Raw genomic sequence first — 15770 nt, 5'->3', positions numbered from 1 at the left:
TGCTGAAAGCATATATTATATCATCTCTGCTACGAGTATGTTGAAAGCATCATACGCAATCCTACAAGTGATATGACAGCTTAGACTAGTATCTATTTCTGGACACCAACCAGTTCGTAACTCCATGTCTGATCTGACGAGAACGAGCTAATAAAACTGTGATGAAACGATGCCAGTTGCAGTCGCAACAGCAGTGGTCGAAGCCGACCTGAGGAAGAATAATAATCTAAGGGAGATGTTGCTACTGTGATCTCCATCAAACAGCAAATAAAGCTGTTGCTATGATGGTTGAACTGTGTCAGTACTACTGATATTATTCGTTAAAAAGCAGTTCCGAAGGCAAATGCTCTTGGATCGGTTGTTCTTGCGACCTTGACTGACCGGACCGTTGCCAAGTGTCTCCCCTTGGATCCAATGCCTTCTACACGCCTTTCAGAGGGGTTGGGGCTGCGATCGATTGTAATTATTATAATAGCAAAACTTGGTGTTGGTGGAGTCGCACCTCCGGCACTTCGACGTCGGCTACTGCTACCTTTCTTTTCTACCACCTTTACACGACCGTTGCAGTGCACAGATGCGGACTACGCGTGGCATACGACCGTCGTAGGCCACACACACGCCACCGGACGACCTCACTAGCCTTCGGCGTTTCGTGACGTCGGTCGTGGCTAGCAGATGCCGCTGCTACTGTATTGTCGCACGCAGTGGCAATGGCCACAACCGCGTCGGTAGCGGTGCTGCTGCAGTCGCCGCATGCAGCTGCAGTGATCGAAGCCGGCGCAAGCAAGGGTGCTGTCCAAGTCACCGCAGCTGTCACGTGCCGCAACTACCACAAGGTGAATCTATAGCTCTTTCGCTGTATACACAGTCGTTGTTCGTGATTGGGCTAATAAACACCAAAGATCATTATCCTTAATAATACTATTTATCGATAATAAATTATTAATAATGATCCATCGATCAGAAATCTCACATAGCTCGTAAGTAAGTAGACAATAGGATTGACTAGATAGAAAAGATATTATAGATCATTAATAAATCAAAATCAAATAACATAAAATGACTTTAATACCAATTATAAGCATAAAAACCATCCTTATGTTCCTATTATAGAAAATATTTAATCTTAAAATCTGAAATCAAATAATGATAAGTTAAATTTACGAAGTATATCTTTCGATGCTATTAAAAAGACTTTTATCTGATATGTGGGGGCACTATCGTTGGAGATGAATACGATAACGATATCAATATGTAATGAGAATTATACTTACCTTTCCCATTCTTTTTATTCATCACAAAATTACTATGAGCGATGAATTAAGAACAAATGAGATATCAGAGACTAGTTCGCGTGACTAAACATAGATGAGCGAAGATCAGTAATATTTCAATACTATCATGTATCCACTTTGTGTGTGATTTTAATCCATAAAAGATATATCTTTTTATATATAATAATAAAGAGTCTATGATAAATAATTATGAAAGAGTCTCTTTTATCAAGTTCATCTACTAAATAATATTTATCGTAATTAATTTTTTTTATTTAAATTAAAAATTTAATTATATCCATAATATATTTTATCAAATTAAATAGTATCACATGATATAATAACAATCATTCGAGTTTCTCTTTAGTTTTTATATCCGAAAAATTATGATTCAAATCACATAATATAATAAAAATTTTGCTTGTGTATATTCAGAAGAACTTCAACATCCAAAGTTAACATCAACAAATTCTTTTAAATCATTGCCTTTGAGAATTTACTTTCAACTTTTGTTTTCACTATGGTCTCATAGGCCATAAAATTGACTAATGTATCTCTCAATCCCCCTTCAAAATTATCTATTTCTATTACATTCTACTAGGATTTCCATCCCTATTCTACCATCAAACACTCTGACCTTTTCCTCAATAATGGGTTAGGCCTCTCGATCTTGAACCTCACCCATACTTCTTGCTGTAACTTCTAAATCCACTCAATCCAAGCATTCCATTTCCACTGCCTCATCCAAATCCTCTCCCTCTATCGAGCTTAAATCCTCCTCTTCGTAATGTCTCCACCTACAATCTTAACATATAGAATTATTAGTGCACCCATAATTGAAATGTCAATTGAGGACCCAATACAAATTTTAAGTGTTTAATAATTTTTTTTTTAAAATAACATGTGGCTTAAATGCTATATTACAAATGTTGATGTTTTCTCAATGGTAATATTTGTATTTCAACATTATTTAAAAATTTAAAAAATCTTATAATATTATTATTTAAAATCACAAGATTATCAATTTGACTTAGTGAGAAACCAATATAATTTATGAATGTGTTTAAAAATATATTTATATTTTTAATATACGATCGGAGAAAAGAGTTTAAGTGAATGTGCAATTGTATAATATTTTTAGTGTTAAAAAATAATAAAAAATATTTTAAATATATATTGACATAAGTGTTGTTTGGTAAAATTATATTTTAAAAATGTATTAAATATTAATATTTTTAATATTTATTCGAAAGTGATACATATTTTTTATTTAAATAAATAAGTAAAACAATAAAAATAAATAAATGTATGTATGTATGCATGTAATCTTATAAAAAAATTTCATATGGCCCAAATATATAATAAATAAAAAATATAATCATATAAATAAATAGAAAAATAAATTTTAAAAATATATAAATAAAATATCACCTTTTAGAAAATATCTCGATAAATTATTTTTAAAACTTTATAATATTAGACAAAATTATAGAGTACTCTTGAAAAATAAATTATATTAACATCTCATAAATACTAAAATACTAATACTACTACATTAGTCTCAGTACTTGAATATTTTCAATACAACATCCAAGTCAAATATGATTTCAATTTTTTTATCAAATATTAATTTACTAAATAATATTAAATAAGAAAACCATATTATTATTATTATTATGTTCAAAGGAGCCCTTATTTTTTTATTTTTAAGCATTTTTAAAAATTCTTTGAATAATAAAAAGAAGTGGATTATCATATAAAAACAAGGGTGAAAGATGAAATAAGGAGTTTATTTTTGTCATTTCAAATATAGGAGGGATTTTTTAGAAAAATCGTGCTATAAATATTCCCCTCTCCGTAAAGTAATCACACACAAGCGAGAGAGCGAGAAGAAAGAGAGAGAGAGAGAGAGAGAGAGAGAGAAAGAGACCGAGCGAGGCGGCGATGTCGGGTCAGCCCCAGGGCGGCTCACCGCCCCAACACTCCCTCGCCTTCCGCGTGATGCGGCTGTGCCGCCCCTCCTTCCAGGCCGAGGATGCCGTCTTCCGCCTCCTCGACCCGCTCGACCTCCTCGCCCCCGAGGACCTCCTCGACGACCCCACCCTTCCCCTTGATCTCCTGTTCGACGATGCTGCAGGCCCCGATGCCCGCGTCGCCAACAGTGACTTCACCTTCCGCGACCGGTTCCAGATCCGTAGCCCCGTCGATGCCATGTCCCTCTCCGGCCTCCTCGTCCTTCCTCAATCTTTTGGGTTCGTTCGCTTTCGCCCTCGTCTTTTCTCCTTACCGCCTCTTTTTTTGGATGCGAATCTTGATCTTTGCATTCTTTTCTTGGATGCGGATCTTGATCTTTCCGTGTGACATACTTGTTGTGTCTGTAGAAATATCTATTTGGGGGAGACGTTCTCCAGCTACATCAGCGTCAACAATAGCTCGAAATTTGAAGCAAGGGACGTGATCATCAAGGTGTCTTAGTTTTGTCTTTTGCTCTTTATGTGGTTTCTGGCGATATTGAATCTAGGTTTGATGGTTCTCGAGCTCCTTTTTTTTGCGTCCTATCGTTTCTTCTGAAATCTTGGTTTAGATTAACTAAATGTTTAGTCTCAAATTGAGGGTTCTCAAGAAATGTGGTAGAATCAAATGAAAGGGGTGGTTCTTTCAAAAACTAAATGTTGAATGACATTGGAGAAGGGGAATTTATCGTTTAAATCTTTATGGGTGCTCATGCAGTTGCTTTTTGGGAACATGTAAGTGGCCGATTTCTAAAACTTAAATGGGTGGAAGCGCCTAGGAAGTGTGTAACTAGGACCTTATGCCATCAATAGAGCTTGCCGGCGAGAAATTAACCATGTAGTCAATTCCTGTAACTAGGACCTTATGGCTTATTGTTATTACTGTTGTTGTAGATTAATGGTTATATGAAAAAATTCGACTGGTTACTCTTAAATTTTGTGATATTATATCAGTTATCAGGCATAAGCATAGCAGTTCAATCAGTGGACTGTTGAGTCAATAATGATGTTCTCCATGTAGGAAATAGTGAGTAGTATTAGACTTGCTTGTACATGCTTTTGATCAATGAATCATAAATGGCTATATGTTTATTTTATAAAACAATTCTTTTAATTAAAGAAGAACTTTGAGGTTGCATAGTATTCCCAATACTTTTCAGCATTCGATCTTGTTACTTTAATTTTGTAAATTGTTTTCTTTAATTTCTATTTATTATTAAGAAGTAAAACTGCCATTGATGTAGGATGATAGAATTTCACTGCAGTAGCTTTTTCTTGTTGTTTAGGATATCTTCTTCAAAGTTAACACAACTTTGAAATTTTAGTGCTCTTAATCTCTTAAAAGAAATTTCTAATGTATCTTTGGGATTTAATCAGAAGTTTGCCCATCAATTCAATTTTACTCATCGATTTGGTTTCTGAAATTTTGTAACACAAGCCATGTTTTAATAGTTTGCTACTTTCAGGCAGAAATTCAAACAGAAAGGCAAAGGATCCTGCTTTTAGATACATCAAAATCACCTGTTGAATCAATACGTTCTGGGGGCAGATATGATTTCATTGTCGAACATGATGTTAAAGAACTCGGGCCTCACACGTTGGTTACTTTTTATTTTTATATCTTATAGTTTTCTCAAGATTCAAATGGTAACAGCCTTATGGCATAATATGATCGGTTCTTCTTGCAATTGAACTTTTAGGCTTGTTTGCACTGCTTTGTACAATGACGGTGACAGCGAGCGGAAATATCTTCCACAGTTTTTTAAGTTCGTTGTTAGCAACCCACTTTCTGTTAAAACAAAGGTATTTTCATTTACTACATATTACTCCGATGTGAAAACATTGTTAACATCGATATAGAATATAGATAGTGCATCTTGGTAGCTTTTAGCTAAAAATGGAATTTAAATCCTGAAAGTATTATCTTACATAATTCATTAGTTAAACGGATGCGGATATCTTCATGACTCTAAGAAATTAGCTATATTATTTGACTACGACACTAATATTTCTTGTGCCTCTGATTTTGTTAATGTTTTTCTTGTTTAGGTTCGAACAGTCAAGGTATGTCTTTTCTGGTTCTGACTGGCATTACTCATTGTAAGTCAATCATTTTTCTTTTTGATCTTGTTTGTGTGTCTTTTGGTTTGAACCTCTTGCTCTATAACAATCTTTGTTTCTCTATTCTTGACAAATGATGAATTGTCATTCTTAGTTTCTGTAGGCATTTGTGATACTAACTCCAATTTTCTCTACATGTGAACATCTCAAGTCACGTACTTGTGATGCTTGCACCTATGACTATGAGAAAATGACAATGCATTCATCTATATAGAAGGAAGCATCTTACCCATGTCCCATTCACAAATTTTGCCTAGCTTCAAAATCGTAAGGAGTTTATTTTTAAGCTAAATGTGGCATATATAATAGAAGATTAGAAGGGTCTCCTTTTGGCAGTGCTTTGCATATGTTAAAAATGGGACTTATTTTCCAAAGTGGGAACCATACTTTTGTCCTGATATGAAGACATTTGACAAAGATAGTGAAGTTTTTTCTATCTTCAGATTTTTGGTATATTGGACTATGACCAATAAGTGCCTATATGATAAAGGAAGAAACACCAACAAGATAAGTCTGACAACTTTCTCGGTATCTGAACTGACCAGCAGTCTTATTATATACATTCATGTGGTGTCTTCCATCTGGTGTTCACTTGTTCCCATTTTGCTATTTGTTTATATGATTCATGATCTCTATTTCATGCCTCTAAGAAGCCTTCAGATATTTGGTCAATTGTCTAGGCCTGTTGCTACATATAATGCCATGCGATTTTGTTATTAAACAGGTACAGTTGACGCCTTTGATACTCACCAACTTGATTTTGTAAACTGCCATCATAAACACTCTAGGAAGACAGTTCTGGAAAATAGCCATAGTAGCCGCCACAGCAGTTGGTATGGCAGTTTAGGGTTGCATGTTTTATCTGAAGTAGCTGCTGTAACCCCCATAATCATAGCCATTTGCAATAATCATTTGAATTAACTAGGGTTGCATTGTTAGAAATAATTAGGAGATGTCGTCTGAAAATTGTCTGAAAAAAACAATTAGGAGAGAAGTCCACATCCTTTTTTTGTTGATCTGTCTTTTGTAGGTCTTCTTTGTCTTTTTGTCAACAATTAATGAATATAAGGGATGATAAATCATCATAGACAATATACGGACATTATTTTCATGTTTTTTGTTTCTGTTTCAATTATGATGCTTTTATATGTTATTATTATCTTCCATGTATAACATTCGTTGAGAACTCTGTTGATGAGCATTTGTTGATTGTACTAAAGTAAATTAATTGAGTTTACTGCAGTGGGCTCAAATATCGCTTACGTTGTTGCCCGTAGAGCACTGACTATTTTCCAACTGTCATGACTTCCCTAGGCCATTATGTGATAATATGCACTAATTTGCATGTGAATGTTCAAACATCCCAATGACCCAAGTTGAAGTCGTACCTGTTTGGTGAATCTAATAGTTTCATTTGTCCTTGGAAGAGGTTTAGCATTATTTACTTGCAACTTTTCTATTTTGTTCACGGCATCATGCCATTTTTTTATTTATAGGGCACTTCTTCATCTTATTTGTTTTTACTCATAATGTCTATGTACCAACAGAACGTTTGGGTCATGGAACTAATTTTTATCATCTGAATTTAAAACACTGTTGCTTTGTGGAATATAATTGGATGCGTTGACTCTTGCTGTACCTTGCACTGATTTTTAAGAGTTTCAGGCATAAGTTACTTGTAGACCTCTTTTTGCATCTGTGATAATGTCAATTAAACTAACCAAATTTGATGGAAACATTATGAAACTGCCTGTAGTGAGCAGAACTGATTGAAATTTACAAAAAATTGCGAAGACTCGGTTTCATATTTTCTGTGATCAGCTTAGTCTAAAATGAATCTGTTGCACTTTAACTGAAAAATAAGGTCCCATAGTGATTGACTTTGGCCGCATTTGTTTCTTTAGGTTCTCCATAATGCACACTTAGTTGCTTTCTTATGCATCATGTTTTCTTATGGGTAAAATAATCTGTTTCTGCCTTTAGCTTATTCATGTTATAGAAGTCCTCTCTCTCTCTCTCCCCCCCCTCTCTTAGGTGCATTGGTTTCACAAAAATATTCAGGGATATAATTAAGTAAATCATGTAGGGTATTTTTCTTAAATGACGTATTGTCTAACAAATATACCTTGAAATGGGCTGAGAATATGGGTGGCAATAGGTGAGTTAGGCTAGGTCCCTGGTGGGTTGAGGTTAGCAAACCTAGATTCCATATTAGCAAACCAATTTTAAATATGTCGAATAAATTTTGGCCACACTGAGTAATATATTTGAGTATCTCACATCTAACATTTCACTTTTCACCAAATCGTTCCCTGACATAAGTAACGGAAAGAGGAAATAAAGAGATTTCACAGGAAAGTGAGACCACAAAGGAAAGTATAATCTAACTCTTTTATGGAGTCCTATCTTCCTATAATCAATGGAAGAGCCTCTTTTTCTTTGATGACCTATCCGAACAACTGAAGTCCTCTCCAGTATCCCTCCTTGATCACTCACTCTTGAGCATATTCCACCTTACTGTCATTTGTATTGAAATGCTCAACTGGTCATAATATAATCTCTTTAGTATTTTTACTGGTTGACTCAATATAAACCTAAAAGAGGAATCTTTACTGACCAATACTGTTGGTCATCCTATGCATCGTTTCAATATTGTAATGGCATGTGTGACTTAGTATGGGTAGAATAGTCATCCTCTGTTAATATCCATCACTAAAAAATTTATACTTGGATGCTTTTACTCATCTCCTAGATGGAGGTTAACGAAATATAGTTTGTTTATCTCCATTAAAAAAGTAAAAGGGACTTTTTCTTACCAATCAATTTTTAGCAATTTGTTTCTTTATATTAGGGTAGCTTGTTTGTATAGTAGGATTATATGTGGTCCAATAATTTATATAACATCCAAACTTTATACTAAGATATATACTGGAATAACTTCTGGTCTATCAGGTCCATGTCACAAACACATACCAAACCTATATAACCGAATTGTTTTGGGGTTCATAAGCAGCATATTTGTGGAAGTTCTTCATTTATATTAATCTTTGAAATGATCTAGATATCTACTATGACAAATGGTTTATGCAATAATAAGCATTTACTGCTACACAAGCCTTTGCAGCGCACAAGCTTTTGAGAATTCAAGAGAAACAGTAAGCAGCAGTGGAATAATGGGAGGTTTGCATAATCTTTTCTACCAGTTTGCATAACCCTTCCCTGGCACAAACTTGAACAAGATTGGTTTGTTATTGCTACTACCGAGATTGTGTAGTTTGAATAAAATTGATATGTTCACATCTGCTTAAAAAATGCGATCCCAGGGACTATTGAGATCTGATAAGCGGTATCTTACTGTCGGGTTAAAAACATCCCAAGACATAGAAATCAACTTAATAATTTCATGATTGCAAATTTTCTTGATCTTAATGTCCAGTGTTTTTTAGACATCGAACACTGGTTCACTTCAATTTTTTTTTACATACATAGAATGAATAGGTCAAAGAAAAAAAAAAGCTCATTAGACCTATGGATTACTTTCATTTGGTTTTTCACCCGAAAGGACTGAAATGGCCCATAAACTTCATTTTGTATAGAATGTTGTTTAAGGCCTGTGATATTAGCAAGACTGAACACTGCTTGGAATATGTATTTTTTGTAACATTATTGTTGATGCAATAATTTCTTTGGTATTGTAATAAACCAAATTCACTAAATATATGGCTCATCAAAAGAATTTCTGAAACATTTTTGCTTTCTGAATGATAACTGAGATTTTGTTTAACAAATTCAAAAGGACAACAAACTTTGGTGACAAGCTAATTGGCATATTTCTTTACTTTTTAAATAATTACACATATATCCTTCCAAACATAGTGATTTGTTTATTCATCACTCTAAATTTTGGAATTGCATTTATATCCCTCCAAACTTCAAAATCTTACATGTGTGCCTCTTAGCTTAATTTTAATTAGTTGACCATCAATTTGACCAACTGCTGGTCGCAGCAGTTGTGAGGCCACACTTGCTGGTGCTAGCGGCATTAGTCTATGATGCTGTTGACAGACAACCATGCCTCTTTTTGTTAGTTTATTTTTTTAAAAGGAAGATGAGGGCAGTTAAATATAATTATATTTTTTTTATCATATATCATAAATTAATTTAATATATTTAACAATGGTCAAACCTAAATTTTATGGATAGAGTTTACCTAGGCAGGTATCTTTAGAGTGATGTATATGCAATCTTGAAATTTCTTGTTATAAATGTGAAATTTTGAAACTTTATATGGAGCATAGATATGTAATTTATCTTTCTGATTTCTATGTTAGGCTAGAAGTAAGGTTTGTTGTACTATGGTGTCCGCCCACTACGGGTGGTACATACCGATTTATCTGTATGTCTCATCGTACTATGTGTTGGTACATCGGTACATATTGTATCAACAATCGGTCGGTATACCGGGATGGATCAGTGAGATGGCTAGTGAGATTAATTTATTATTTGATCTTTTATTTTAACTTAAAGTTCCCCAAATAGTTGGGACATTATGGCTTTGTTATTGTTATGCTGTGACATGGATGCATGTGATGTGTAGCTTTGGTCTAATCAGATTGCTTGAGGCAGTAGTAAGTTCATGCTTACATTCTCCATTTCAGGACAATACTCTTTTGGAGGCATGCATAGAGAACCACACAAAGTCAAACCTTTACATGGATCAAGTCGAATTTGAACCTGCACAACAATGGATTGCAACGAGATTGGAAGTTGATGAACACACTTCAGAAACCAACTCTAAGACAAGGTGATTAAACAGAAAACAACTAGAATTATTATGTCCCTGTAATTTTTCTACATAAAGTAGCTGTACTGTGGCTTGGTTTGTCTTTCATTCTATTCTTATTTAAGCCATTGTTGTTAATTCATTGCACTAGATGATTTCTTACTTATTACCTTCATTATCTTGACAGAGGATTATTTAAACCACCCATTCTTGTTACAGCTGGAGGTGGAATATACAATTATCTGTATTTGTTAAAGTCAACAGTTGAATCTGGACGAGTAAGGGTTGATAGCAGCAGTATTCTTGGTAAATTTCAGATAACATGGCGTACAAACTTGGGTGAACCTGGACGACTTCAGACTCAGCAAATTTATGGCACTGTTAGTACATGAGACCCTAGGTGCTATTTTGATGTATTTTATTTTCAAGCTTAAAAATATAGTTGCATTAAAAATCCTAAATCATCTTCATCTAGTAAATGCATAAGAAAAATGATCATTGAGCAAATTCATTTAATTTCTTCAGCTGTAGTTCCTTGCTTAATTAATTCATGTGTAGAATCTTCCACAAACTGCTCCCTGAGCTAGATTGGTAATTGTTTGCAGTGTTGCTACTATAGCGACAGATACAGAAAATGTAATGTAATGGTGATCTTCTGGCCTTACTAATGGACATGTAGGCATATTTTGATTCTTCTCAGTTTAGTAATACTTCCAAATGCCGTTATTGTGGCAAATTACATAGTGTCTTCTCCCATTATAAAGTGTTCAAATGTCCTAATTTAGGTCAAAAACAACACCAATGTAAGTAAAAAAAATCAAATGACACCTCTTTTTTGCGCAGATTTTCCTTTTTATTTTCTGAAATTGAATATATGGTACCTTATAAAAAGTCCCTTTATTCTCTTACAAGTTTGATTTTGTTTTTCGTATACAATAAGAAGTCATAATATCCTGACAATTTGTTTTTTTATATGTTTGTTTAGCTTATCTTTCTCTCATCTAGAAAAAGTAGCAAGCATAGTCTTATGCTTTTTCTGTGAAAAGAGATTCCAATATGAGCTAATGCCTTTTTGCTATGGTTTAATCTTTAGAAGATACATGTGGATTCAGTGCAATTATGTAGATGCACATGAATTAGTTATCTTTAATTTCTCATGTGTTTTTAACCTGCTGATTCTGGCTCTGGTTATCGATCTAAATATACTCAGTTTGGAATTTGTTTACATATTATACCATTCAAATATACTCAACTATTTAGATATTGAGGTTTTTTTTTTAAGCAGCCAATTGTTCACAAGGACATTGACTTGCATATTCTCGATGTTCCACCCATCATCGTGCTGGAGAGACCATTTCTGGTAAGCATCTGGTAGTTTATTGTGCATTTAGATGTAGCCAGTGCTTAATAACTTGAATAGTTGTATGGTTTTCAAATTCTGCAACTACTATATTCATGGACCAAGGATCTTCTATTGCAGATGGACTGGTTAATTGCCTAAACAAGGAAATTAACTAAAATGAGTGGGCCACTTTTGCTTTATGGAGGCATAAATAATTTTGATCTTGGAGAGAAAATGTTGTTCCTATTAGGTGTTGCAATGTTATCATAAAGTTGTAACATCCTGCTGCTTGTTTTATTTATCTAATTCCTGACAAGCGTTTCATGAGATGACCATGAAGGGTGGTTTGTCCTAGCGTGTCAAATCTTTCTTGATCATCTTCGGCTCTATTGATAGAGCTTAGTACATTCGCTTGAACAAGGTAGGATATGACTTAACTTTTGCATAATTTGAGTATTCAAATTGCAGATTAATGTTTCCAATCTTTGACAAGTTTTTCATGAGATGACCATGAAGGATGGTTTGTCCTAGTGTGAGCTGGTTTACCCATCTTTCTTAATAACTTTCTAGGTCTATAGAGCTTAAGTACATTCACTTGAACAGAGGTAGAATATGACTTAACTTTTGCATAATTTGAGTATTCAAATTGCAGATATATGTTTCCAACAGACTATATTATCTATTTTACTATTTTGCACGCACCCTATAATAGAATGATGATCGAAGAACATCATTTTATTGATTTATACAATATATGCTTTTTCTTGAGCTATTTTGTAATGTTTACTAGCCTTAAGAATGAGTGATTTTGAAAAGGTCGTTCCATAGAACCCTTTCATGTTACTGTATTATTCCTTGCTCATTGATTCATGGTATCTAGTAGACCTGTCAATGATGTTTACTATGGGCCATCTTCGAGGATGAGAATTGCTCTTTGGCAATATAGGCTGAGATGCTATAGAAAAGACCAACCGATAAATTGAGTATTTGTTTCATTTCATCATAGAAAATGTATATAAAAAAATAATTTAGCCACCAGAAACTCATTAATTGAATAGCTTTTTCCCTTGTTAGCAGATGTTTGAGATCCGATACACTTTACTTTTCTTATATTATTACATGGGTCAGTAATTGATGCTAACTATATGTTCATTATCTGGTTTTCGGTTTGATCACTTATGCAGACATCCTGATAAATTGTGTTGTTACTTTTGTATTGAAACTTTTCAGGTACATCTGTCTCTCAAAAATCAGACAGAGAGAACTCTAGGTCCCTTCGAAATCTTTACATCTCCAGGCATTTCTAGTGAAGAGAAGGTTGCCATGGTTAATGGAATCCAGAAGTTGGTAAGAAACCTGATTGATAATAGTTGATATACAATATGCACATATCGAAGAGCATTGGTTTTGGATACTTAGATTCTTAGTTGTTTTCTTTTTAATTAGGGCTATGGGAAAATCATAGTATTCCTTTTCAAAATGATTGGTGATCTGATGAGAATATTGGTTGTATACAGTTAATCCTTTTTGCAAACTTAAATGTGTTTGTTACATAATCTAAGATAGAGAAATTTTAAATATAATCTCTTTCTGGCACAGGGAGCGAATGGTTTTGTTCAATATATACCATTAATGATGGTTGGTTACATGGATGCAGATGTGCACTTTTTTTATAAATAAAAAATATAAATAAATAAAGTGTCGCATAACTGATCCAGAATTTTATTTATTTAAAATGTGAACCTAGGTTTTCTCATATGTCCCGGGTAATGAGGTTGATCATAGAGATGGTCTCTTTATAATTTTTCACATGCTAATCCTTGTCTTTTGAATATCACAACAGGTGCTTCCACCAGTAGAAGCTTTTGATTCCAACATTATTGAACTGGTAAGAAATGTGTACCAGATGGTCAGCCTTGAGATGATGAATGGTTTTATTTTTCAAAAGAATTGCAACCTATGGCTGACCTTTGAATCGAATGTTTGGGCAGAACATGATCGCTCCAAGGTTAGGAGTTCAGAAAATATCTGGGGTAACAGTGTTTGATGTTCGTGAGAAGAAAGTGTATGATCCATTGCCGGATATAGAGGTCATCCCTTTGTCATTTCCTCTTGAGAGGAAACTGTGATTATTACATGTATTTATTTTGTTAAACATCTTTTTTTGCATTGGGTTTTCTTCTAATTGAAGCTTGTTACATCAATCTCATCGCAGATCTTTGTCGATAGGGCTTGATCAGTTGAGAGGCATGCATGATTCATTGCTGGATGTAGAGGTCAGTCGTTTGTCATTTACTCTTTGAGTGGTAACTGGGATTATTCCATCTGATGTCAATACAAAATCATGGCTTACCATCTCCATTGAGGAAATGTATCATTGCATAAATCATCACTTATGTTTAAGTTAGCTTATTGCTTCTTGGATTAACTGTCGATGATAAGAGATCATTGTTTTATCTTTTCCTTTTATCTTCTTCCTCCATTTTCTATTCCCACTCCTTTGTCTCTTCCTTTTGTCCTTGTCTTCCTTATTATCATCCCCTTCCTTCCTTCTCTCCGCCTCCTCCACATCATCCTCCTAGCTGCCCCCTTCATTTCTTCTATCACCCTTTCATCCTTTGTCTCGTTACACTCTTCCTATCTTTCCTGTCTCCTATGTTCTTTTCTTTTCGTCCTTTGCCCTTTCCTCCTATTCCTCTTCATGTCCTCTTTTCGCTTTACCTCCCCATCTGTATTGTCAACTCAACTTGCTTTATCATGATCTTGAGCTACAGAACTTGCAGCAAGTTTCGTGCCTTCATGTGACCAATTTCCAGCATGCCCATCATTCTTTTTTGTGAATCGCAAGGTTTGAGTTTTAAGGGCAGCAGCAGACCAGGATCTGGCTGATAACTGGAAAGGTGTTGTCCTCTTGTTTGCTTCATTCCCACCTTCGCAAGCATCATCCCTTCTCTCCACAGCATTATATTAGACGAGAGATATATCAGTCAAATGCACCTACTTGCAACAAATAAAATTTATAAACCTTGTTAGATTTGATTGCACCAATCACGGATATTGCATGACTATAATTGATCCTGAAGTGGAGGTATGGATGTCTCAATAATTAATGGACCATATGCTCACATATTTTCCAGTGAAAAGAAATTGTATTATCTTTCTTCTGCCTATGTGTAATGGGATTTTGAAGTTTATAGTGTCAAGGCAACAGAATTTACTTGCGCAAGACACCATGCAGAATCACAGTATCTCTTCATCCACTACACTGCATAGGCAATTGACCAAATATCTGAAGACTTTAGAGGCATGATATGAAATAGAGATCTTGAATCACATAAACAAATAGCAAATTGGGAACAAGAGAACACCAAATGGAAGACACCACATGAATGAATATAATAAGACTGTTGGTCAGTTCAGATGCCGAGAAAGTTGACCAGACTTATCTTGTTTGTGTTTCTTCCTTTATACTATAGGCAGTTATTGGTCATGATCCAATATACCAAAAATCTGAAGATAGAAACTTCACTATCTTTGTCTAATGTCTTCATGTCAGGACAAAAGCATTGCAACCACAGTATGTGAGCTCGGCGCTCATCAGGGTCTCGAGAGAACAAAAAATTTCGAGTGCTACATATAAGATAGCGACAGTGCTCGTGATCTTTGAGCAAGGGAAGCAAAAAAGAGGACATAGCATGAGGGGTGTAAAAGTAATTTCATAATAACGAGATAAGTTAATCCTCCCAAATGATGTATGTCCTTGGAGAATTTTCATTGAGTGGATCGTGTGTGTGTGTGTGTGTATATATACACACCTTCCAACCAATCAACATACATAAAACTATCAATATTCATCAAAACTATTTTGTTCCAATGAAAGAATTTCTTTTTTTGAATAAAAGATTATGTAAACACTTAGACCAAACATTCCAGCCTGCAGTTGTGTATGAACAAATTACAAAGGTTTATGTACAAAGAACGAGCAAGCCTCTATAAATTGAATCCAAAAGACATGGAAAGTGATGTTTTTATATCAACAGAAGTCCAAGCTCATGGTATTGTTGTTCTTATAGCAAATCGAAAATGAAAATACTAGAGATTTCATGCAAATCCATTTCAAATCATAATGCAAATTTTATATGATTTGGTATTCAAAAGGAAAAATTCATAATCACCAGGTTAAAATCAATCTAAACCATCTCATTCCTATATATATATATATATATATATATATATAT

The 15770-nt window shown here is 34.4% G+C and overlaps 1 protein-coding gene across 2 annotated transcripts; it reads left to right on the top strand.

Annotated features, from left to right (window-relative positions):
• Positions 1 to 3147: 3147 nt before the first annotated feature.
• Positions 3148 to 15457, top strand: LOC135637035 (uncharacterized). 2 transcript variants are annotated; one of them, XM_065149372.1, is made up of 13 exons: positions 3148 to 3526; positions 3656 to 3740; positions 4753 to 4883; positions 4987 to 5089; positions 5336 to 5350; positions 10066 to 10211; positions 10378 to 10570; positions 11476 to 11550; positions 12763 to 12879; positions 13376 to 13420; positions 13524 to 13622; positions 13748 to 13808; positions 15089 to 15457. In XM_065149372.1, exons 1-12 carry the CDS (start codon positions 3219 to 3221, stop codon positions 13766 to 13768), a joined length of 1338 nt encoding a protein of 445 aa, XP_065005444.1. In that variant the 5' UTR covers positions 3148 to 3218; the 3' UTR covers positions 13769 to 13808; positions 15089 to 15457. The 2 variants fall into 2 exon arrangements, with proteins under 2 accessions (XP_065005444.1, XP_065005443.1); XM_065149371.1 differs by lacking the exon at positions 15089 to 15457 and having other exon boundaries at positions 13748 to 13965.
• Positions 15458 to 15770: the final 313 nt, after the last annotated feature.

This window comes from Musa acuminata, chromosome BXJ3-4 (genome assembly GCF_036884655.1).
Source record: "Musa acuminata AAA Group cultivar baxijiao chromosome BXJ3-4, Cavendish_Baxijiao_AAA, whole genome shotgun sequence".
NCBI lineage: Eukaryota > Viridiplantae > Streptophyta > Magnoliopsida > Zingiberales > Musaceae > Musa > Musa acuminata.
This window is presented reverse-complemented; position numbering and strand designations above follow the sequence as displayed.

Bases quoted from the DNA above. Each gene is read 5' to 3' on its own strand.
- LOC135637035 (XM_065149372.1), top strand. From the start codon at position 3,219: ATGTCGGGTCAGCCCCAGGGCGGCTCACCGCCCCAACACTCCCTCGCC. The intron at 4,884-4,986 runs GTTGGTTACTTT...TTGAACTTTTAG, and splicing joins AAAGAACTCGGGCCTCACAC to GCTTGTTTGCACTGCTTTGT. The intron at 12,880-13,375 runs GTAAGAAACCTG...ATATCACAACAG, and splicing joins TTAATGGAATCCAGAAGTTG to GTGCTTCCACCAGTAGAAGC.